The sequence below is a fragment of the Notamacropus eugenii genome, chromosome 4, assembly GCF_028372415.1.
Source record: "Notamacropus eugenii isolate mMacEug1 chromosome 4, mMacEug1.pri_v2, whole genome shotgun sequence".
Classification (NCBI taxonomy): Eukaryota; Metazoa; Chordata; class Mammalia; order Diprotodontia; family Macropodidae; genus Notamacropus; species Notamacropus eugenii.
The window spans coordinates 8,640,957-8,666,112 of record NC_092875.1 but is presented as its reverse complement, the minus strand read 5'-3'; the positions used below and the strand labels follow the sequence as shown (position 1 = coordinate 8,666,112).

Sequence of the window (25,156 nt, the reverse complement as noted above, 5' to 3'; positions counted from 1 at the left end):
GTCTCACTCTTCAGAAACAGCAGCAAAGAGTGCACACACAGATCTGTAGTCCGTAGGCAGGAGTCCCAGCAAACACAATTCTGGCCTCGGACCAGGAGGTGTCTGAAGGGAAGGATTGCTTTGGAGGAAGGCGTTAGGGAGGAAAGGGAGAGAGATTTCAACCAAGACCCACTGAGCACGGAGCAGACAAAGTTCCGAGTGGCCAACCTTTGGCAAAGGGCGGCAAAACTTCATGTAGCTGGATGGTGGAGGGCCTCGATGTATCCGGAATTTCTATTCAATTCACTGGGCCCTGGGGAGCCTTTGAAAGTGTGTGGGTAGAAATGAGACACAGGCAGTGGTGTGGAGGGAGAGTGGGTCAGGGTGGGCTTAAGATAGGAAGCCAGATGAGGTTGATGAGGCCTCCAAAGAGTGACTGAAGGGAAGAAGACCATGCAGGCCTGAGACACCTGTGGGAGGTTAGGAGGAATGAGGGCAGATGGGGGGCATTCTCTGCAGCCAGAGAGGAGCTAGAGGCGGGCAGAGGTGGCTGCTGGGAAAAGCTGGGTAAGGCCCCCAGGAATAGAATGGCCAGGACCAAAGTAGAAGCTCTGCTCTTTGGACACCAGGGAAAAATGTTCAATTCCCTGAGCAGGCAGGGCTTGAGGACATGCCAGTTTCAGAGCTGAAAAATGGGGCAATAGCCCAGAGAGAAATGCACAAATTGGGAGAAGCCAGTTTGGGGGCATGAACACAAAGCCTGTCCTATCAGGATGGGATACTTTGGAAGTAGCAGCATCTGTAGGTGCTTTGGAACAGGTCTAAAGAAGTGGAAGAGGAGCCAGCCAAACATCAGCTAGGATTAAGGATTTGGAAAAATTCAGAGATCTGTGTTTTCGAGTTGTCTTGCATGGTTATAGTAATTAGAATACCTTTACCTCTCAGTTGAAGGTTTGCTACCCGCACTAGGCCTGGGGTGTAGATAGGGCAAATGGAATTCTTGTTTGGCAGATGAAGAGAAAACAAGGTTCAGAGACAAAGCTACATCGTTGAGATTTTATCGGCATTGACTGTTTTCCATGTGCATGAAGGCCCTTTCTGGGCTGCCATGAACTTGCCTGTATCTGCTCCTTAGATCCGGGGAGTCCCCAGATGGATGAGAAAGCAGGCTTAGGGAGACTGGTGACTTGGGCTGAACCTCCAACCCTGCTTTCCCACCACCAGCTGGCTGTTGCAGCCTAAGTGCTAATAGGAAAACATTTGGTCTTTTTGGCGTTTCTCTCCCCAGTAGTGGTGGGAGGGACCCTTCTGGAGTCCCATGAAGTCTGACTTAGACTTTAAACCTCCAGTTAACCAGTGAATAATGGCAGTTTCTTCTGGTGGAGTAGCTAGAGAGCCAAGCCTAGAGTCCAGAAGACTTTACACATCCAGCCTCAGACACTAGGTGTGTGACCCTGGGAAGTCCCCTAGCCTTTCTTGGCTTTAGTTTTCCTTGTCTTCAAAATGGGGATGATAGCCCCAATTTTCAGGCTTAGGAGGGTCAGATGAGCTAATATTTGTTAACACTTAGCACAATGTCCCACATGTTGTTGCTACCTCTATCAAGAGAAGGCTTTCCGTTTGTATACTGAGCTTAGGTAATTATTGGAATAAATCATGTAAAACCATTTGATGCACAGAATGATTCATCACCTGTCTCACTGTTTTCTCTTTGCCCTGTGCCAAAGTTGGGCTCATGGTTCATTCAGTTAGAGGCATTCAGTCCTGAGAGTCAGAGAAGGACTTTGATTTGAACAGGCCCGCCATCATCTGGCTCCAGACCAACCTGACTTTATATGACAGCCTCTTGGGTGTCTTTTATTACAGCCACACGTGGCGATTGCCAAATACACCCAGGAACTTCGAGTTCCTCGCTGCTACTCACACTGCTGTGATTCCTGCAGTTTCATCTGCTGGCATCTCTTTATAGAATGTCTCACCCACCCATCCAACCTCCTTTATGACCCCCCACCCAAGTCAGAAGTGATTTTTTCCTCCCATGCCTCACTCTACAGATGGAGTTATGACTCTGCTGGGTTATTGCATGTTTGCTCTGGTGAGCCTGTGCAAGGACCCCTTGCCTGGCTGGGCTGTTGGACCTTAGAGGCAGGGTCTGCCTATCCCAGCTCTCCCTGGTGAAGCCCAGGTCCCTGCCCTCAGCAGCACTGGAATTGTGGGGAGGGGCTGAAGTGCAGAGTGACTTGATTGGCCTCGTTTGTGTTTATTTTTCTTTTATTGGTCCACAGGAGCTGGAAGAAATCCGCAAGTGTGGGATGAAAAACTTCCGTAACATCCAGGTTGATGAAGCTAATTTATTGACTTGGCAAGGACTCATCGTTCCCGTGAGTATGAAGCTGTTTCTTCTAGAAGGCACTGTCTTGGCCTTGCCCCATCTCAACAGAGTGGCTCAGTCCTGGCCTCCGACCTGGCCCCTGCTTGGGCCTGCCCTGGAGTTTTGGGGGAAACTTCCTTTAATCCTTGAGCCTGTCCAGGGGAGCTGGGCTTGACACCACCCGGGCCTTTCCTCTACCCACTTCACTTTTTCTCACCTGAAAGTGAGCAGGGTTGAGTGGAGGGTTTTGGGTGACTTTTGCCAGTCTCTCCCAGCTCTGGAGGTTTCACCCTGCCTGCTTCTGGGGGTGGGGGCTGGGGATAATTCTTTTCTGCTCCATGTAGCTTTCTTTTTCATTCTGTCCTTCTTTCTCCTCCTGCCCCTTCATCTTCTCCCATCACCTCCTGCCCCATCTTAACACATCTGCGGGAGGAGATTTTTAAAAATGAATTAATTTATTTTCAGTTTTCAACAGTCACTTCCATAAGTTTTAAATTTTCTCCCTCTCCTTTCCCAAGACAGCATGCAATCTTATATGGGTTCTTCTTATACGTTCTTTTTTTTTTTTAGAACTCATTTTTTATATTTTTTTATGATGCTAGCTAACACATTTATTTTTTTATTATTAATTTATTTGTTTTCAGTTTTCTACAATCACTTTCATAAGTCTTAGATTTTCTCCCTCTCCCTCCCCTAGACAGGAATTTTATATGGGTTCTACACATACATTGCTACTAAATACATTTTCACATTAGTCTTGTTGCATAGAAGAATTAGAATGAAAGGAAGAAACCATAAGAAAAACAAACCAAACCAAAACATAACACAGGAGAAAATATTCCCTTTGTTCTGGGTTCCATTTCCATGGTTCTTTTTCTGGATGTGGATGGCATTTTGCGTTAAAAGTCCATTAGGAATTCTTTAGGTCCTTGCAATTACTGTGAAGGGCTAAGCCTACCGGAAAAATTCCTCACACACTGTGGTGGTTTCTGTGTACAGTGATCTTCTGGTTCTCCTTTCACTCAGCATCAGTTTATATAAGTCCTTCCAGGCCTCTCTGAAGTCTTTCTGTCTTTCTTATAGCACAACAGTATTCCATTACATCCATATACCACAACTTGTTCAGCCATTCCCCAATGGATGGGCATCCCCTTGATTTCCAGTTCTTGGCCACCACAAAGAGAGCTGCTAAAAATATTTTTGTACATGTGAGACCCTTTCCCATTTTTATGATCTCTTTGGGATCCTAGAAGTGATATTTCTGGGTCAAAGGGTATGCACATTTTTGTAGCCCTTTGGGCATAGTTCCAAATTGCTCTCCAGAATGGTTGGATCAGCTCACAGCTCCCCCAACAATAAATTAGTGTTCCAACTCTCCCACATGTTCTCCAGCATTTATCATCTTCCTGTTTTGTCGTGTTAGCCAGTCTGATAGGTGTGATGTGGTACCTCACAGGTGTTTTGATTTGCATCTCTCTAATCAATAGTGATTTAGAGCATTTTTTCATGACTATAGATAGCTTTAATTTCTTCCTCTGAAAACTGCCTGTTCATATCCTTTGCCCATTTATCAATTAGGGAATGACTTGTATTCTTGTACATTTGACTCAGTTCTCTATATATTTTAGAAATGAGGCCTTTATCACAGACACTAGTGGCAAAAATTATTTCCCAGTTTTCTGCTTCCCTCCTAATCTAGGTGGCATTGGGTTTGTCTGGCAAAAACTTTTCAATTTAATGTCATCAAAATTATCCATTTTGTACTTTATAATGTTCTCTATCTCTTGTTTGGTCATGAATTTCTCCATTCTCCATAAATTTGACACATGCACTATCCCTTGCTCCCCTAATTTGTTTATAGTATCACCCTTTATACCTAGATCATGTATCCATTTGGACTTTATTCTTGTGTATGGTGTCAGGCATTAGTCTATGCCCAGTTTCCCGCCACTCTGTCACCTAGTTTTCCCAGGAAATTTTGTCAAACAGTGAGTCCTTATCCCAGAAGCTGGGGTCCTTGGGTTTATCAAACAGTAACTTGCTGTATTCATTGACTACTTTGTCTTGAGTACCTAACCTATTCCACTGGTCTAACCCTCTATTTCCTAGCCAGTACTAAGTGATTTTGATGACTGCTGCTTTATAATACAATTTGAGATCTGGTTGGGCTACGCCACCTTCCCTAGCTTTTCTTTTCATTAGTTCCTTTGATATTCTGAACCTTTTGTTCTTCCAGATGAATTTTGATATTATTTTTTCTAGTTCAGGAAAATAATTTTCTGACAGTTTGATTGGTATGGTACTGAATAAGTAAATTAATTTAGGTAGAATTGTCATTTTTATTATATTGGCTCAGCCTACCCACAAGCAACTGATGTTTTTCCAGTTATTTAGATCTGATTTTATTTGTGTGAAAAGTGTTTTGTGATTGTGTTCATATAGTCCATGGGTTTGTTTTGGCAGTTAGACTTATGGGAGTAGATTATTGCACTTGGAGAGGGAGGACCTATCTAGCTTCAAACGCTGGCTCCACCCCTGCAACCTTGACTGAGTTCTTTCCCTCCTATTGGCATCAGCTGTATTTGTTAAAAAAAAGATTGGGCTAGGTGCTTGGCAAGTCTTCTTCCAGCTGCAGTATTTTTTGGTCACTTTGCATAAATGACAGTGAGGAACAGCCTGGTAGAGGGGATGAGAATCAGAGTCCTCTGGGTTTCCGTACTTGCCTCTGTGATCATGGACCAGTGTCTTTTGGGGCCAGGATCCTTTCCAGCCTGTCTGTGCATTTGGCTGGTTGTGTTTCTTATAAAGGTGTGTGTGTGTATGTGTGTGTGTATGTACATGTGTGCATGTGTATGTACATGTGTGCGTGCATGTCTGTATACATGTGCATGCTTGAAGGTGATGCAGTTGTTGTGACTCTGCTTCCTCTCGTCTCCATCGCTTGGTTTCTCATTTTTGTTACCCAGTAATGTCCCATTACTCTGATGGACACATTTTGTTCCTTCTCAGCCTCTACTCTGGTCACATGCAGGGACTTCTGACTCAAAACATGGCAGTCTGGTACCTCCTAGGTAGACTGATCATAGGGCTGGCATTGATTCATCATTTGAAACAGGCACCTCTGCTCAAGGAAGGCCGAACTAGACAAAGTCTTTGACCCGTCTGGATAGCTGGACAGCAGTGTGGCTGTTTTCCTGTGTCCTTCTCCGTATTTTGTTTGATGGTTCTGAGAAGACTCCAAAAGCTTCCCAAGAGCCCACTACCCAGGATGGGCATCGCCTGGTCCCCGCTTTCCTCTTCTTCTGGCTCCATATTTGGTTTTCTTTAGAGCATGTGATCATCTTTTCTCAACCTTGGACTTGTTGGCCTGATTCTAAACCCCCAAGTTGCTGTGTCACTTAACCTCAGAGAGTCACAACTCTGGACTCTGAGTCCAGTGCATCGCTCATGTATGAGCCCTGTCGACAGTACTCCTGACAGATGATGTTCCAGCTTTCCTTTGCAGACATCTAGTGACAGGAAGCTCACTTCCTTTCTGGGTAGCCCATTCATTTTGGGGGCAGCTCTTCTTGTGAGAAGGCTGTGAGCACATTGGCAAAGCAAGAGCATCTCCTCTTTGAAGACTCCCTGAATTTCAGGGAACATCTTTTACTTGGACAAAGGTGAATTTGCCTGCCCCTGCACTGGCAGGATCCTAGAGTCCTGTACCAGCAGCCAGGGCTCTACCCTGCCTCCCCCCTCCCCACGGGGACCCCTTCAGCTCTGCTCCGTGTCCATGTTCTGGAGGCCCTGCTGCTTTCCATCTGGGTCATCAGCTCTGCAGGCTGGCCTCTGCCGCCCGGCCTCCGCAGCCTGGCTGTGCTCACCGGCACCTGGACTTCAACTTTGTTTCCAGTTACTTGCTCATTGACTCTGCTGATTGTTGCATTTGACAGCCATTTGCTCCCAACGGCATCATTGCTGTTCCATTGGTGCATCTTTGGGATGCAGATTCAGTGCAGGGATACAAAGTACCTACTGTGTGCTTGGTGCTCAGGATACAAAGAAGAGAGCGACCTCCTTGCCCTCATGTAGCTGCTTGGACAGTGAAATGTATCAAGTCAGGTCTCAAATGATACAAACATAGGCGATTCAGGGAGGGGAGGGTGGAGACTACACCTTTTAGAGGAGAGAAGGTGGCCCTTGGATGCGCCTTGAGGGAAAGGAAGGATTGAATGTGTGGAGCCTGCATCCATTTGCCTTCAGAGGATCTGGGGGGCTGCCCTGTACAGATTCATTGGAGGCGAAAGGAGCAAGGTGAGATGATGAGATGGCAGGCTTCTGATTTGGTGCCTCAAAGAGAGAAAGGGCATGAGCTAAGTGTCGAGAACATCCAGCAAGGCCCCAGGGAGGCCCTGGAAGGTGAGAAGCAGCTATAATGTTTTCTCTGCTTAGTCAGGGCTTCTAAGCCTTGCAGATGGTGAATAGGTTTCCAGGGGGTCTGGAGACTTGGTAAAGACGTTTCTTCTCTGTTTTTTAAAGGGGCTTGTAGGAGGTGGATGAGGGGGGAGCAGGTCCATCCACATATGCCAAAAGAGCAGGTAAATTGGGCACATTGGATCTGGGTAAGTTGATTCCTTCTCAGTCTCGTTGATGTGGGTATTTCCTTGGTCACTTCATCAGCTCCCGTGAGTTTAACCATCCTGTTTATTCTGGTGACTCCCAGAGACATCTTCAGTTCATCATGTCTAAGACAGGGATCACTGTCTGTCCCCCTAAGCCCTCCTCTCCTCCAGACTTGCCTGTTTCCCTCTCCCTCCCCCCACTTTAGTGCTTCAGCTTCTGGGCATCCCTCTTGGCTGCTAACTTTTCCCCACATGCATCCAGGGATGCACCACAGTTTGCCATTTTTACCTTCCTGTCTCCTGGATGACTCCCTTCTCCTGGCCTTTCAGAGAGCTGCCAGAATCTTAGTTCAGGCTTTTGTCGCCTCACACTTTGATAAATATAAAGGCCCTGTCCCTGGTCTCTCCCTGCGGTCTCTCTCCTGTCCAGTCTGTTCTACAGATGGCTGCCAAAGGGACTCTTTCAGCACATTTCACTCCCCTCCACCTCCAGATCCAGGGACTTCCTCCTGCCTCTTCAGGAAAATGGAACCTGAGCATGAGCTATTGAAGCCTTAGCATTCTGGCACAGTCAGTCTCCCAGACTCAGGGGACATCACTCCTCTCTCTTTCTGCAGATTACTCCAAGTGGCCTCTCTCCTCTTCATTTCAGACTCTATTTCCCATCCCTGTGCCTAGCACTAGCTTTCTATGCCTGGGATGTATTCCTTCCTTAACTCCATCTTGGAAATTCTCTCTTCTCCTTAAGATGGAGCTTGGACACCATCTTGTTCATGAACTCTTTCTATATCCCTTGCAGTTTCCTCCCAGATGCCTTTGTATTTAACTCTTCTCTCTCTGTGTGAATTTATTTATTAACTTTCTGCCTATGCTGAATGCATTTTTATATACTTGTATCCCCCATTGGTATGTAAGCTCCTAGTAAATGGGGATTGTTTTATTGTTTGGACTCACAACCGACTCCCCCCCTCCCTTTCCCCCCCAGCCCAGGGCCTGGCACACACAAGATGCTCAATGATTGCTTGCTTGACAGTGCAGGCCTAGATAGTCTCATTCTGTATGACATGTCTTTCTTTCTGTAAGTCTTCCTTGGGGAGTGGTGAAGGTGGAGGTCCCTTGCATGGTTCTGGAATCTTTCCCTTCAGTCTCTGCTGTAGTACGGAGTCTGGCCAAGCTTCGGGGCTATCTTTTTCCCTGCGTTCTTGCCATGTGTCTGCCGATCTCCTTTTCTGATCATTAACCTCCTCAGTATTCTTCATTTATATCCCTTGACCTCTGTAACTGTGCTGGTAAGATGTAGTCGGCTACTTGTGCCCACCAGGTGCCTCTGTTCTTCTTGAATACTCTTTCGTTTTCACAAAGCAACTATATTCTGTGCCTCAGGAATAACCTGGGTATGAAATGATGGGCATTTGCTTTAGGGAGAGGCTTTGTGGAATTGAGTCCACAGCTTGATTCCCCAAAGGTCCTCCAGCCCTGCTTCTCTGTCTCTGTTCCGTTTAGAGCACAGACCTGTCCAGCTATGGTCCAGCCTTGTGGGTCATTCCTCAGGAGACAGGCCCAAGGAGGGACTTGTCCAAGGTATTATACAAGTATTCAGTACCTGAGGTTGAATTCAAACCCAGAGCCTGACTCCCAGTATGGGGGCCTTTCTGCCACATTGCCCTGCCTTCCATACTTAATGCACTTGACTTTTTCCTCTGTAGATGGTTAGTTAGGCAGAACTCTTTTAATTTCACCATTAACTCTTATAAGATTTTGAATCCTAGCTTTTTCCCTATCCTCCCCTCTCCTCTCCCCAAGATGCCTGCAGTCTTATATAGGCTATATATGTATTATCTTATACCTATTTCCACATTAGTCATGTTGTGAAAGAAGAATCAGAACAAGTGAAAAATCATGAGAAAGAAAAAAAGGAAAATAGTCTGCTTCAGTCCACTGCCTGTGGATGGCGCTTTCCACCATGCGTCTTTTGGAATTGTCCTAGATCCTTGTGTTGCTGAGAAGAGCCAAGTCTGTCCGAGATAGTTATCGCACGTTGTTGCTTTTACCGTGTCCAGCGTTCTTCTGGTTCTGTTCACTTCACTTAGCATCTGTTCATGTAAGTCTTTCCAGTTTTTTTCTCAAGTCTGCCTGCTCATCATTTCTTATGGCCCAACAGTATGCCATTACATTCGTATGCTGCAACTTGTTCAGCCATTCCCCAAATGCTGGGCATCCCCTCGATCTCCAGTTCTTTGGTTAGGCAGATCTCTTGCGTGTGGTTATGGGTCTCATTCTTGGCCTTCATACAGCCAGCATGACAGCATCTGTAAACAGAAGCATCCAGGGGACTTCCCCCTCTCTAGGATCCTCTTCCACTTGTGCTCTGTCCTGGCCAGCCCCCTTTGGCAAACATATTTTTCACTATTGGGGACATGACATAAAAACAACGTTGTACCAACAAGATCTGTAGGATAAATCAGAACTAATCAGCATTAGAATCAAGGGGATTGGGAAAGGTTTTTGGGAGAAGGGGCAGTTTTAGTTGGGATTTATAGCTATATTTATATTTATAGCTAAAATTTAGGGGATGCCTACTGTGTGTCTGATACCATGCCAACTGCTTGAGAATTATGATCTGATTTAATGAAACAGATGGAGCAGAGATAAGATCAGCAGGCCTTGGCTCTGAAGAGTGAGGATGGGAGGATGGTGGTACCCTCAACAGGAATGGGAAAGTCAGGGAGAGGAGAACATTTGGGATGGAAAGATGACAAGCATAGTTTGGGACATGTTAAGTTCTTGGTGTCTGTGGGACATCCAGTTGGAGATGTGATCTTGAGGTCATTAACTTGAGAATCTTTGGCATAGAAATGGAGGCTGAATCCTTGGGAGCTGAGGGGATCACCCCATGAAGGAACACAGATGGCCCAGGACAAAGCACCTACTGTGAGAGGGCATGATCTGCAGGAGGAACCAGCACAGGAGACAGAGAAGAAGCCAAGGTCGGGGATGGGGGAGGAGGACTGAGAGAGTAAGATGTCCCTTGAGAGAAGAGAAGACCAAGAAGGAGCTAGAAATGGAATTTCCATTGGAATCTTCTGTTGAGGAAAGCCTGACCTCAGGGAATCTGAGGAAGTGACAAAATGAACTGCTGCCTAAGGCTTCTCCCACCAGGAGTCTGTGGCTTGGCAGAGGTCTAGAGCAGGGTGGGGAACCTGTGGCCGACCCTCTAGGTCCTCAAGTACGGCCCTTTGACTGAATCCAAATTCCCAGAACAAATCTCCTTAATGAAAAAATTGGTTCTGGAAAACTTGGACTTGGTCAAAAGGCTACACCCCAGGACCTAGAAGGCCACATGTGATCTGGAGGCTTCAGGTTCCCTCCCCGCCCACGTATAGTGGAATGGGCAGATGGTGCGCTTTGGTGCTTTGTGATTTGCTGCCCTCCGCGGGGGAGGGGGAGGGGGGAAAGGGTGTCAAATTGTCTGACAAATATTTGCCACATATTAAGGGCCTATGTCCTTTTGAAATGCCGAGCCACCTGATATTGATATTAACAGCGATAGCTTTGGAGTGGTAACACCAGTTACTTTTCTCTTTTCCTGAATTTCCTCTTCTGTCTGTTTGTTTCACCTACCTGATGTGCAGGAAGTGCCAGGTGAGCCTTCCAGGTGTGGGTGGGTGGCTGTGAATGGGTCCTTCCAGATGACTCACCCATCTGTCTTCTGATCTCCAAACATTCACACCTGCATCTTGCCAATTGCTGCTGAGATTGGGCTCTCTCCTATCCCTGTCTGCCCACCCTGCTCGCCTCACTCAGGTCAGCAGGCCACCAGGGTACGGAGAGTCTCCAGTTGGAATCCAGGTCATTTCCCATCACCTGTCCTGGACTCTTCTGTTACTTGCTTCTGGTTGACTTGTCCTCATATCATTGTTATCTTGGACTTTTGGTATCTTTCCAGAAATTGTTAGACCATCTGTTCATTTTGTGGGGGCTAGTCTGCTTAAAACAAGCTAATATAATCCAGACATCCCCTTAACTTGGCATGAGGAAACTGCAGATTGCCCCACACTGGAAGTGAATAAATGATCAGAGAGCATCCCTTTCAGTGCAGGGCCTTGTAAATATAGAGCCACCCTTCTTCCCTCCCATACCTCACAGACTGTGAAATGTGACCACAGGAGGGCTGGTGCTCTCCAACATAAATACACAACCCCAAGTTCCCATGTTCCACATGTCCACTCTACCTCAGATCTGGGAGGGACCTTAGGATCACATGGGGAGAACAAATTTGAGCCCAGGGAGAAAGGCAGGCTGGTCCCCCTGAAGGACCTGAGTTCCCTGGAAAGTCCTGCCAGACCTCACGACCTGCCTGAGGTCAGCGTCTGGCTTAGGAGACACTGGACAATAGGACAAGGGCTCCCACCAGGGTCCCATCCTGTCCCCATTATCGAAAATCAGGAATATTGCTGCATCCCAAGCAGCTCACATCTCCTCCAGTGTTGGTGTCTGAAGTGATCACCATCTACCAACTGCTTTCCTCCCAGCCTATGATGTAGACAGAACAAGCAGCGTCCCGCCCATTTTACAAGAAGGAAAGTGTGCAGAAAGTTGAAGTGGTTTGATCAAGTCACAAATCATACCTGTGACTTCTCGGACCCAACTGTTCATCCTTTTTGAGTTGTGGACTCAGCATTGGGAGGGCCCTCGTCATGTCCAACCCCTGTCTAAACAGGAATGTCCTCCATAGACATCCAGAGGAATGACTGCCCACCTCCTCCAGGAGAACTTGTGCCAGAAGCAGCCCACGGGGCAGCAAGGGGTGGGCAGAGGAGAAGGAGCACCTTCTCCACCCTTGCTGGGATGATGTGCTCAGATCCCTTCAACAGCACCCTTTGGCTTCTGCCCAGACTCCTCACGTGGCTTTTTTTCCCATGCCTCATCCTTCTCTGTCACTGGTTCCCAACACCAGCCCTTGACACCATTGAAACTGGCCTATTCACGGTGCCCCCAAATGTGTCAGAGGGCTAATTCAAATTTCATGTTGTCCTTGAGGCCATCCAGTCCACTCTGGAAGTACCCTGAACTTCCAAGAAAAAGTGACTTCTCACTGCCCTTGTATCAGAGGATTGTCCCCATTTAGCACCTCCCTCTTCCCAGCCTCCATTCCCTGTACCTACTCTGCCACTCCAAACACCCCAGTGCTTTTTCCTGAGTCTACTTGTGAGAGCCTGCTTTCCACCCTCTTAACCCTGGCACATTGCCCCTTAAAATTATGTGGCACTTTGGCTAAGCAAGGTTGTTTGACTTGATAATGACCAGGGTCAGCCAGAAGAGGATCTTCAGTTTCCCAAGTACATCCCCTTTGCTCCAAGGCCTGAAGAACTAGGCCTCGAACCCTGGTGCTCCCTGATGCTCTCCTCGAAAGTCCTCCCATGTAACAGCAATGACAGAACAGTTCTAGTTGGTACAGTAAGTAGGTTGCTTCATCCCCTTAGGAAGAAGAATTGATTGCCACTTTTGAGGGATTCTAGTGAATTCTAGGCTCCGTCAGCAGGGCCCTTTGCATTCCTTAGTCATTAAGTTGCCTTGGCTTCACCTTGTGTGCTGGCAGGAGGGCTTACAGAACAGCACTGGCTTGTGGTGAGCGAGCAGTTTTTGGCCAGCCTGGGTGACTTTGCTGTTCCCCAGGAACTCCCCGCCCTCAGTCTGGCCTTGACTCAGATGCACATTTTTGGGCTGCCTGGAATGACCTTTTCTCTCAGGTTTGATTTCTTTCCATTCCTGCTGGCTTTGAGACCAGGTCAGATGGTATCTTCTCCTTGATGTTTGCCTTCACCCTGGTCGCCCAGGCTGGAAGTGATTCACCTTTCTCTACACCAATATCTTTGTCTAGAGCAGGACTGGGGAACCTGCAGCCTCGGGGCCATATGTGACTGGCCCTCTGGGTCCTCAGGTGTGGCCCTCTGACTGAATCCAGACTTTACAGAACAAATCCCCCTAATAAAACTATTCTGAGAAGTTTGGATTCAGTCAAAGAGTCACACCCAAGGACCTAGAAAGCCATGTGTGGCCTCAGGGCCACAGGTTCCTCACCCCGGTCTACAGCACTCTCGTTCTACTTCTGTGTTTGTTTGGTAGTCTGCTTCTTGGTGTGTGTTTCTAACTCTCATTGAATGAGGGAATGAGGGTTGGGCGTGTGTTTTTCAGAATTGAATTCTTAAAAAAGCATAGATTTTTTTAGGTCTGAAGGGATCTCCCAGATCAGGCCCAGAGAAGGGAAGGCATTTTTTTTTAAGTTGTATTTTATTTTCAATTAACAAACGTTTATTTTGTCTCCCTTCTACCCTAACTCTCCATTTGAAAAAAGAAGAAAAACAAACCCTCATAATAAATACGTATAATTAAGTGAAAAAAAATGATCGTGTCGGCCCTGTCCAAAAACGTACATATTGTATACCTTGTACTGGATCTTGAATTCGCTGCTCCTCTGTTGGAGGTGGGTCATGTGCTCTTTCATCAATTCTCTGAAAGTGTGGTCATTCGCTGCTGCTCATCAATGTTCTGAAGTCTTGCAAAGTTTTTTGCCTTTACATTGTTATTCTATAAGTTGTTTTTCAGGTTCTGTTCCCTTCACTTTGCATTAGTTTATACAATTTATCTCAGATTTCTCTGAAAGTTTCCCTTTCATGATTTATTTTTTTAATTAAAAAATTTTTTTTCAAATAGAGATCTGCCTTCTCTTTCTCCTGCCCCCATTTGGGAAAGCAAGAAAAATAACAAGCAAAAGTCCTATTGCAAACATATAGAGTCAAGCAAAATAAATTCCTATGTTGGCCATGTCCAGTAACAATAATAAAAATAGCTAAAATGTGTAAGGACAGTTAGGTGGTATAGTGGGGTGAAGTGCTGAGCCTGGAGTGAGGAAGACCCGAGTTCAAATCTGGCTTCAGATGACCCTGGGCAAGGCTTTTAATAACCCTGTTTGCCTCAGTTCTCTCATCTGTCAAATGAGCTGGAGGAGGAAGTGGTAAACCACTCCAGTATCTCTGCCAAGAAAACCCCAGATGGGTTCGTAAAGAGTCGCCACGACTGAACCAGCAGTACGACAGCAGCATGTACGTGATATTCATGATGTGCCGGCACGGTGGGCTTGGTAGTTGGGATTCCATTTGGTCCTCACAGCGAGGGGGGTTTGCCGTTGTCTCCATTAGCTGATCAACTCTGTCAGGGGTCAGAAGGGGGTCACCTCTCTTACTGGGAGTCCCCAGGAGTTGTGGGTGGTCACTGCTGTCTTCCCTCTGCGATCATTCGCATCATTCTCCAGGTTCTTTTTGGAACTGTCATCATGCCCGTCATCATCTCTCACAGCTCCATCACATTCACATACCGTCATTTGTCCAATCATTCCCCAGTGGATGGGCATCCCTTCAGTTCCCAATTCCCCATCTTTGCCACAGAGCTGCCCGTAGTGTTTTTGTGTATCTGTGTCTTTCTCCTCTTTTTTTGGTCCCTTTGAGAGAGGGTATTGCTGGGCCACAGGGCCAGGTCAGTAGCTTTGGGGGCCGTAGTGCTCCAGGGTGGCTGGACCAGCTGACAGCTCTGTCCAGGGTGCAGGTAGTTTTGAGGCCCTGAGACTCGGTGGAGAGACAGGGCCGGGCTACGAAGGTCTGTGATACTAAAACCTAGAGCTGATCAGCCCACCAGGGAAGAGTATGGAGCGAGAAGGTGGCTCAGGAATGCCTTGAGGAATGTCCACAAATGGGAGGAAGGACATGATGGAAGAACTAGCAGTGGAGATGGCCAGGGAGTAGTCAGTCCAGAAAAAGGATTCAGGAGGAAAAAGGCAGCTAGTGGCTCCACACCAAAGGAAGACCAAATGAGGCCCTTAGAGATCTGGGGGGACTTTGTGTAAGCAGTTTCAGGAGCCTGAGTACCCAGATTGGGGAGAATAAAGAGAGGAGGAACAGAGGCATTGAGTGCAAACGGCTTCCTCTGGTCATTTGGGAATCTAGGTAGAGCAGCCTGAGAGCATGGCAGGGTCTGCAACCTGCAGAGTTGTCAATGTGTCTTTTACCCCAAAGCCACCCCCTAGGTATGTATCCTCAGCCTTCCCTCCACACCTCCTCTGGCCCAGCACATCTGGTGGGCTTTGACTCCACAACAGTTCTCTACCTGTGGCCACCACCCTGGTTCCAGCCCTGCCCACTGGTCTCCTATAAGTCTCTCCCCTCTCCAGTGCCTCTTCTCCTGACCTGTAACCTATGTGGTGTGGTGGCCATTCATGACCTTCCCGGCACCTTCATTTCCTCATCTGTAAAAGGGAAGCATTGGACTAGATGGTATCCAAGGTGACTGTAACTTTTACTGGGCTGTATTGTGTTTGTCCTTCGTTCTAAAAGAGGACCATAACATCAGGAAAGTGATGACATAACTTGCAGTTGACTTTGATTTGAGGGAGGTAGGGCTGTGCAACGTCACCCATCTCACTTTCTTCTCCTGAGCCATCTGGATCCAGTGGCCAGATGTTCATCAGGATGACTGGAGACAGCCGAGGATGCAATGGGAGACCCTGGCCCTTTTAGGCTAAGGCCTTCTCAGGTACTCACTTAGAGTGAGTTAAGATTCATTTACTGGGTAGGTCTCTTACAGAAGTGTGTCAAAGGATGGCCCCTTTAATTAGAAAAAGAGAAAAAAATCAAACTGGGAGGGTAGACTCTCAGGGCTCCTGGACCCTCCTGGCTTTAGAGTGATCATCAATAGTAACTGTTGCTGTTTCCCTCCCAGCCTGATGTCTTTCTTGGCCTCATTAAAGGGGCCAGCCCCTGGCTACTTCTTAAACAGGCCTATTCACTGAATGGGTGTTACATCACCCTAAGTGAGTGTCTGAATAAACCTTGGCCTGAGGTGCATCCTGGGTCATCTCCAGTCACCCTGATGAGTGTCTGGCCACTGGACCCAGATGCGCTGGAGGAGAAAGTGAGGCTGGTGACCTGCACAGCCCTCCCTCACTCAAATCAAAGTCAATTGCAAGTCATGTTATCTCCCTGATGTCATGGTCCTCTTCGAAATCAAAGGACAAACACAACCCATGAGTAGACTGTGCTGCCTGAATGGACACCCAGCCAGTTGGGTAACTCAACTCATCCTCTCCCTTTCCCTCTCCTTCCTTTTCAAAGGAACATAAATTTTGATGGCTTGAAGCTGCCCAGTTAACATGGTGTTTACTAGCTGGATTCCTTCCTTCCTTCCTTTTACTGGGCAGCACAGATGGGAGCCTGAGATGGGCTCGGGATTCAGGAAGACCTGAGCTCCCATTCTGCCTTCCTAACTGTGTGACCCTGGGTGAGATAGCCCACTCCCACGTATAAAGTGAAGATAATGAATGAGAGCATAGGTTTCACTGGATTATTGTGAGGATCGGGTAAAATAGGCCATTTTGTAAGCTAAACTCTGCTGTCGGTTAGGGATTGGGCTGGGTCACCATATCATGCATAGGCCCTGAAGGACCCCTTCTCCGACATTCCCTTCTTCCCATCTTTACTCAACTGGGAATGGAGCTTTTTCTTTTGACTTCTGCTGTGTGACCTCGTTGATCTTCCATAGCTCTCCAGCTCACCAGTGTACGCTAACCCCACTTTCTACTTTGTGCTGCTGGTTTCTTGAGTTTTCATTTATCTCAGTGTAAGTTTAATTTTCTTACAAGTAATATTCTACTTGCCCAAGATCTTTTTGGATTCCTGCTCTTTCATATGATACGTTTAGCTGTCCTTTCCCCACTTTATGTCATTTAACCAACATTATGAGCTTGATCACTTATATTTCTAAAGTAATTTACAGGGTACTTCTTTTCGGTAACTTTTCAATTACCGCAGGTATTATTTGTCCATTTTGAATGAGCTTATTAAGCCCCAGGTTGAGTGGCAGAGTTGGCTTTGGATCACTGCCTCCCTTAATCTGTCCATCCTCTTACCACTCTTTCACCTTCAATTAACCCCTTCCCCTCCTACTTACCTGCTGGGTAAGGTAAATTTCTATACCCAACTTTGTGTATATATTTATTCTTCCTTCTTTGAACCAGTCCAGATGAAAGTTAAATTCTGCTCTCCTAGTTTTCCCCTCCATTGTAAAAAAACTCTTCCTTCTTTTTTGTGAGAATTTCCCTCATTATTCCTCTCCCTTCCCAGTAAATCTCTTTCTCACCTTTGCATTGTGTTTTTGAGGTCATCCCAGCGTACAGACGCCTAACTGCCCTAATGAGGTTCTTCGTAGTTCCATGTAGCATCTTCAGACATAGGATTGGAAAACGTTTACTATTAAGTCCTTTACGGCTTTTCTTTCATGTTTACCTTTTTATGCTTCTCCTCAGTCTTATGTTTGAATGTCAGATTTTCAATTTCCCTCTGCTCTTTTCACCAGAAATACGTGAAATCCTCTATTTTATGAAATAGCCATGTTTCCCCTGTAGTATTTTGCTTAGTTTTGCTGGGTAGATTATTTTCGGTTGTAGTCTAGCTCCTTTGCCTTCCAGAATGTCATATCCCTAGCTATCTTTTCCTCTAACTGTGAAAGGTGCTAAATCTTGGGTTATGCTGACTGTGGCTCCGTGGTAATAGAATTGTTTCTCTCTGACTGCTTAGAGTATTTTCTTCTTGACTTAAGAGCTCTGGAATTTGGATCTAATATTCCCGGGAGTTTTTGTTCGGGGATCTCTTCCAGGAAGCAATCTATGAATTCTTCCAATTTCTGGTCCTGTGATATACTTGAACTCATCTATCTCAATAGAGCAAAGCGAAGGGCACTGTAAAGTCTGAATGGGAAATTCATTTGGGCCCACGGGGAAAGACTTCATGACGGACTTGCCATTTGAGCTTGGTAAGAATCCAGCAGGCAAAGAGAAGCTGTTCCACACACAGAGATGGCTTGAATGAAAGAACAGACTAAGCAGTGATCAGTAGGGTGATGTGTAGAGGAAGAGGTGGCTGGGAATGGTGCTTGAAGTTTGATTGATGTCTGGGCTCTTGTTTAGTCCAATAATTCTTAAATTATGTTCCCTCAGTCTCTTTTCTGATGAGATCCTTCACCTTTTCTTCTATCTTTTCAGTCTTTCAACCTGGTTTGACTGTTTCTTGATTTCTCTTTAGCTTCCACTCCACCAGTTCTCATTCTTAAGAAGTTATTTTGTTCTGGGAGAGTTTGTATCTCTTTTGTCAAGCTGTTAATTCTCTTTTCATAGTTTTCTTGCGTTGCTCTCATTTGTTTGCTCAGTTTTTCCTGTCTTCCTTCTTTGATTTTTAAATCATTTTTTTGCTCCTTTTTTTGAATCTTGATAACTTTTCTAGGAATTCTTGTTGGGCTCACGTCATTTTCCTTTGAGGCTCAGCTTGTGTATGTTTTCATGTCTTTGCTTTCTTAGTCTGTGTCCCGCACACCTCGATTCTTTGTGGTCAGGCTCTTCGGTTGTCGCTATTCGTATTTCTTTCCTTTAGAGTCTATGTTAGAGTCAGGCTCTGCTCGCTAATGGGACAGCAATGGCTGGATTTGGGGGCCAGTAAGTTTTCCATACTTCCAAAATGATGTGATCCAGGATTCTCTTTGGCATCACCCTTGGCAACATCTCCCTCTCCCATCCCCATTTAAAGCCTGAGAAAAAGGAAAAAGCAGACAAGTGGAGTCTGCACAGAGGGTGTGTGTCTCTTTGTCCCTCTGGGTCAGGAGGGGACTCACTGTCTTCAGCCATCCTGCTCTCAGCTTCCTTGACTCCTTTCTGCTCCTTTTCTCCTGCCTCGGTTACACTGCCCATGATTTGCCACTACACGTTTTTCCAGCATTTTGGTGGTATGTCGTCACCCGCATCATGTATTCCCCACCTCCATTCTCCACAGATGGACACCTTTCAGGTCAGGAAGCTGGTTTTGTTTGTGACTGCTCCTTGACATTATTCCCCTAACGCCTTCCCTCCCCTGCTCACTACTTGTTTCTCTGGTGAAATGGATATTTCTGGACCAAATGGAGTGTGTGTGTCTGGCAGTTTCCAGCCTTTCTTTATCTGTTTCAGATAAAAGTGAGGTTTGTCTGGTGTGGGGAACCCCTCACCCCCCACACACCCTCTTCCTTAGCCTAGCCTAGCTCAGGGCATTTCTCTCTCTCTCTCTCTCTCTCTCTCTCTCTCTCTCTCTTATATTTTTTGCACAAGGCAGTTGAGGTTTAATTACTTGCCCAGGATCACATAGCCATTTGTCAAGTCTGTGAGACCAGATTTGGACTCGGGTCCTCCTGACTCCAGGGCCAGTGCTCTGTCCACTGTACCACCTCGCTGCCCCTCTCAGGTCATCTGTGTTGAACCCCTCCAACGCCACAGCTAGACGTGACGTTACTCTTCACATTTCTCATTCATCTCTCAGACCCCTGCTATTCCCAGCAATCATGTGTTCAAGTAGTAATGCTCAGGGCTGAGGGGCAACTCAGACGTTTAGCTGCGCAGAGTCTGGCCCTGTGTGTTAAAAGGTCTGTGCGAAGTCTGTGGGGGAGAAAGGTCATGGCTAATTTTGGAGGTGGGAAGAAGTGGTGAATCTGGAAATGGTACCTAGAGGTGATGTCAGATTTGGGCAATAATGAAAGAGCAGGAATCCATCAATGTTGTATGAGCAGGGGAAATGGTAAGCAAAGGCTTGGAGGAGGTATATTACATTGGGCCTATGCCAGGAGAAGAACTGTGTTGTAGAGGCAGCTAACTGGGGTTAGTGCACTGGCCCTGCAGGCAGGAAGACCCGAGTTCAGGTGTGTGGTCCTGAGCAAGTCACTTCATCTCTTTCTGCCTCAGTTTCCTCAACTGTAAAATGGGGATCAGTCAGCATCTCCATGCTTGGAACATAGTGGGCACTTAAGAAATATGTGTTCCCTTTCCTTCATGAAGGAGAGTAATATAGCCATCAAGCCGGGGAAGTAGGATAGTGCCAGATTGTGGAATACCTTTGTTGCCATAGAGAGGAATTGAGATTTCTTTCAGTAGGAAAATGAGGACTCACTGAAAAATTGTGAGTAGAAGAATGAGCCACTCAGCCAGAGCATGTTCATCTGGTTCAGCCACCTTCTTTGACTGTAGAGACTGAGGCTTGGATATCCCTTGGGCTGCGCCCCAGAAGCCATTTGTCTGCTTCTGGCTCCCTAGGAGGTGATCATCTGGGCTGGCCACGACTGGGTGTAGCTGAGAGTCCGAATTTCCTGTCAGGCTGCAGGCAGGCAGAGGGAACCTCCAGGTTTTCAGCAGGTGACAGACAGTGGCTGCTGGCCTACTCTAAAATGCTGATTTCAAAATTGGGAGTGAGATTTGGGGAAAGTTTAGGAAAGGAGAGGAGATCAAAATTGAGAGGTGCGTCTTGTTCTCCACCTTCTGCTCATCCCACCAACTTAAGCGTCCATCTCTGGAACAGGGCTTTACCCTCTGATCATTTATTAGTGAATGCTTGAGTCAGACCTTTTAACAATTCTTAGAACTTTGTGGGTTTTTCTTGCTATTTTTAGAAGTGTTTCTCTGTCACTGCTAACAGAGAAACAGCCCCAAGGAAACGTCCTGAAGGACTGTGGCTTTTCCTCAGATGGGGGAGTCGGGCATGGCCAGAGGGAAGGGAGTTGCCCAACATCACTGAGTCAGTGGAAGAGCCAAGATTTAGAGGATCTCTGAGTTGGAAGGGTCTGTCTCCTTGACAACATCCTTGTTCCCCAGCCTTCCTCCCAAGAGGCAGCTCCGAGGTTCAGGGGCTCAGGTACCAGACCTGGAGTTGGAACGACCTAAGTTCTTATCCTGCCTCAGACGCTGGGTAGTGAGGTGACATTAACTTCTGTGCCTCACTTGCATCATCTGTAAAACCTACAGAGATCAAATGGGATATAAGGACTTTGTAAACCTTAAAGCACTAAATAAAAACTTCCTGTAATTATGATTATCATTGTGGTTATTCTAAAGATGATGGTGATGAGGCTTGAGCACCAGCATCCCTTGGGGCAGCCCACTTCACTTTAGGATAGCGCTAATTGTTATAAGGTGTCTTCCTGGCTTCAAGCCTAAATTTTTCTCTTGGCACCTTTCCTCCCATTAGTTCTGGTTCTGTCCTCTGGGCCCACAGGCCAGCCCTTCAGATCCTTGAAGACAGTCTCTTGACTTAGAGTTCAGGGTTCTTTCTTTCTTCCTACTGTACTGTGCTACCTGTGTGGAAAAGCACCTCGCAGATGGAAAGGTTGTGATGGTGAATACCTCAAAGGAACCACTTGGCATTTAAGGCATGGACCTAAATGAGAAAAAAATGGGGTGAGAGTTCCAGGCCATGTGAGGTCAAGAAATATGCTAGGAGGGAAAGGTTAACAGCACCAAGCATGGGCCACTTGTGATCCCCATCAGGGTCCTTTGGCATACTGACCTTGTTCTGTTTGTGAAGTTTTTGCCCAGATGATATTAGAACCCATCCTCTTGAGTCACACTTTACTTGAGGAAGCAGGAGCATGTGGGCAGCAGGAGGGTGTCCTTGAAAAAGGCTCGTCTTCAGGTTCTGGCTCTACCGCTCACTAGCTGTGTAATAGCCTTCTGCTTTGGGCACCTTACTTTCCTTGTTATGGTTTTGACCACCAAAGATTGCATCGATTTCCAATCATAAAATGGGACACAGTTGTGGGTGCCTAGTATTAGGAATAGGGAGCCAGCAACAGAAATGATGGAGGAGGGCTGGGAAGGCAGTCTTTCTCCTGCCCCCCAGGTAGTCATCTCAAAGCTCTCGATAAACCCCAGAGGTCTGTGCACATGGTTGCTGCTGGAATCTGGATGAGTGTGGAGAAGTTGGTCTGCAAACCTTGAGCGATATTTTAAGGGCCTCTTTAGGCCCCTGCCCTCACTGAGCTTCCTGACTAGTGAGGGCCGTCACATCTTCTGGACAGAATTTGTATACCCCACACGTTGGCTCAAAACACTTGCTCTTGACTTTAAAAGAATTTGAAAAGTAGGAACATTGCTACCTTCCATGGCCTAGTGCCACTTTAGTTTGAGCCCAGTGAGGAAGGAGATTTGGCATTAGATGTGGATTTATTTAGTGAACTGTTAATGTTACTGAGTTTATTGCAGATGATATGATGATATACTTAGAGAATCCCAGAGAATCAAGTAAAAAGCTACTTGAAATAATAAACAACTTTGGCAAAGCTGCAGGTTACAAATAAACCCACATAAATCATATGCATTTCTGTATATTACTAACAAAGCCCAACACCAAGAAATAGAAAGAGAAATCCCATTTAAAGCTGTGGTAGACCCTATAAAATATCTGGGAGTCTACCTGCCAAAGCAAACCCAGGGACTATATGAACACAATTACAAAACACTTTTCACACAAATAAAGTCAGATCTAAATAAGTGAAAAAACATCAGTTGCTTGGGGCTAGGCTGAGCCAATATAATAAAAATGACAATTCTACCTAAATTGATTTACTTACTCAGTGCCATACCAATCAAACTACCAGATAATTATTTTCTTGAGCTAGAAAAAATAATACCAAAATTCATCTGGAAGAACACAAGGTCCAGAATATCAAGTGAACTAATGAAAAGAAATGCTAGGGAAGGTGGCCTAGCTCTACCAGATCTCAAATTGTATTATAAATCAGCAGTCATCAAAACCACTTGGTACTGGCTAAGAAATAGAAGGTTAGACCAGTGGAATAGGTTAGGTACTCAAGATACAGTAGTCAATGAATATAGCAAGTTACTATTTGATAAACGCAAGGACCCCAGCTTCTGGGATAAGAACTCACTGACAAAAACTGCTGGGAAAACTGGATTACAACTTGTCAGAAACTGGGCATAAAGTCCAAATGGACACATGATCTAGATATAAAGACTGATACTGTAAACAAATTAGGGGAGCAAGGAATAGTGTATTTGCCAGATTTATGGAGAATGGAGAAATTTATGACCAAACAAGAGACAGAGAACATTATGAAGTACAAAATGGATAATTTTGATGACATTAAATTGAAAAGTTTTTGCCAGACAAACCCAATGCCACCTAGATTAGGAGAGAAGCAGAAAACTGGGAAAGAATTTTTGCAACTAGTGTCTGTGATAAAGGCCTCATTTCTAAAATATATAGAGAACTGAGTCAAATGTACAAGAATACAAGTCATTCCCCAATTGATAAATGGGCAAAGGATATGAACAGGCAGTTTTCAGAGGAAGAAATTAAAGTTATCTATAGTCATGAAAAAATGCTCTAAATCACTATTGATTAGAGAGATGCAAATCAAAACACCTCTGAGGTACCACATCACACCTATCACATTGGCTAACATGACAAAACAAGAAGATGATAGATGTTGGAGAACATGTGGGAGAGTTGGAACACCAATTTATTGTTGGTGGAGCTGTGAGCTGATCCAAATTCTGGAGAGCAATTTGGAACTATGCCCAAAGGGCTACAAAAATGTGCATACCCTTTGACCCAGTAATATCACTTCTAGGATCCCAAAGAGATCATAAAAATGGGGAAGGTTCCCACATGTACAAAAATATTTATAGCAACTCTTTTTGTGGTGGCCAAGAACTGGAAATCAAGGGGATGCCCATCCATTGGGGAATGGCTGAACTTGTTGTGGTATATGGATGTAATGGAATACTATTGTGCTGTAAGAAATGATGAACAGGAAGACTTCAGAGAGGCCTGGAAGGACTTATATGATCTGATGCTGAGGGAAAGGAGCAGAACCAGGAGAACTCTGTACACAGCAACAGCCACAGTGTGTGAGAAATTTTCCTAGTAGACTTAGTCCTTCACAGCAATGCAAGGACCTAAAGAATTCCCAATGGACTTTTAAGGCAATATGCCTTCCACATCCAGAGAAAGAACTGTGGAATTGGATCGCAGAATGAGCAGGCTATTTTCTCTTGTGCTTTGTTTTGTTTTGTTTTGGTTTTTCTCATGGTTTTTCCCATTCATTTTAGTTCTTCCATGCAACATGACTAAGGTGAAAATGTATTTAGTAAGAATAAGTGCCAGGAGCAGAACAGAGGTCTGTACACAATGTTTGTAGATCTGACCAAGGCCTTTAACACTGTTAGTCGTGCTCCCTTATGGAAAATTATGTCAAAATTTGGTTGCCCAGAGAACTTTATCAGTAGCGTATGTCAATTTCCTGATGGCATGTTTGCCTGGGTTCTGGATAATGGGCAATGCTCTCATGCCTTCCCAGTCACCAGTGGTATGAAACAGGGCTGTGTGCTTGCTCTCATGCTTTTTAAGCATGATGTTTTCAGCCATGTTGACAAATGCTTTCAGTGAGGATGAACACGGCGTAAAGGTCAACTACCATGCTGATGGCAAGTTCTTCAGTTTGAAAAGGCTACAAGCCAAGACCAAAGTAGAGGGAGTGTTGGTGCATGATTTTCTGTTTGCGGATGCTTGTGCACTCAATGCAGCCTCTGAAGCTGAGATGCAACAAAGTATGGATCAGTTCTCTCCTCCTTGTGCTAATTTTGGCCTAACAATTAACACCAAGAAAACACAGGTGCTCCATCAGCCACCACCACACCATCCATATGTGGAACCATCAGTTACAACAAATGGAGAAGTTTTGAATGCTGTGGATAGGTTCACTTACCTTGGTAGTGTACTTTCCAGGGATGTACACATTGACAATGAGGTTGATGCACGCATTGCCAGAGCTAGCTCAATGTTTGGGAGGCTCTGAAGAAAAGTTTGGGAGAAAAGAGGTATTAGAATGACTACCAAACTGAAGGTCTACAGAGTCGTTGTGCTGACCTCATTGTTGTATGCCTGTGAAACATGGACAGTCTACCAGCACCATGCCAGGAAACTGAATTACTTCCATTTGAACTGTCTTAGGAAGATTCTGAGGATCACCTGGCAGGACAAGGTACCAGACACTGAAGTCCTTGCTCGAGCTGAACTGCCAAGCATTCAAACTCTGCTTCAGAGAGTGCAACTCTGATAGGCTGGCCACGTTGTTCGAATGCAAAAATGTACTCTTGCCAAAAAGCCTATTTCATGGAGAACTTGCATGGGACAGATGATCACATGGTGACCCAAAGAAATGATACAAGGGCATTCTCAAGGTCTCTCTCTCTAGAACTTTGATTTGACTGTACAACATGGGAGACACTGGCATAGGACTGCTTAGCATGGCGTGCCCACACCAGAAAGGGTGCTGTGCTCTT

General features: G+C 45.8%; 1 protein-coding gene across 6 annotated transcripts in view; it reads left to right on the top strand.

The window, feature by feature from the left end:
- The window catches only part of UBE2L3 (ubiquitin conjugating enzyme E2 L3), a 61,557-nt gene that overhangs the window by 24,114 nt on the left and 12,287 nt on the right, over nucleotides 1-25,156 (top strand). For 5 of the 6 annotated variants that reach the window (XM_072599700.1, XM_072599703.1, XM_072599699.1 and 2 more), the window contains exon 2: nucleotides 2,265-2,360. The exons of the other annotated variant lie outside the window; for it this stretch is intronic. In XM_072599700.1, coding sequence (XP_072455801.1) covers nucleotides 2,265-2,360 — 96 coding nt within the window. The remainder of the gene's footprint in view (nucleotides 1-2,264; nucleotides 2,361-25,156) is intronic. 6 annotated transcript variants of the gene reach the window in all.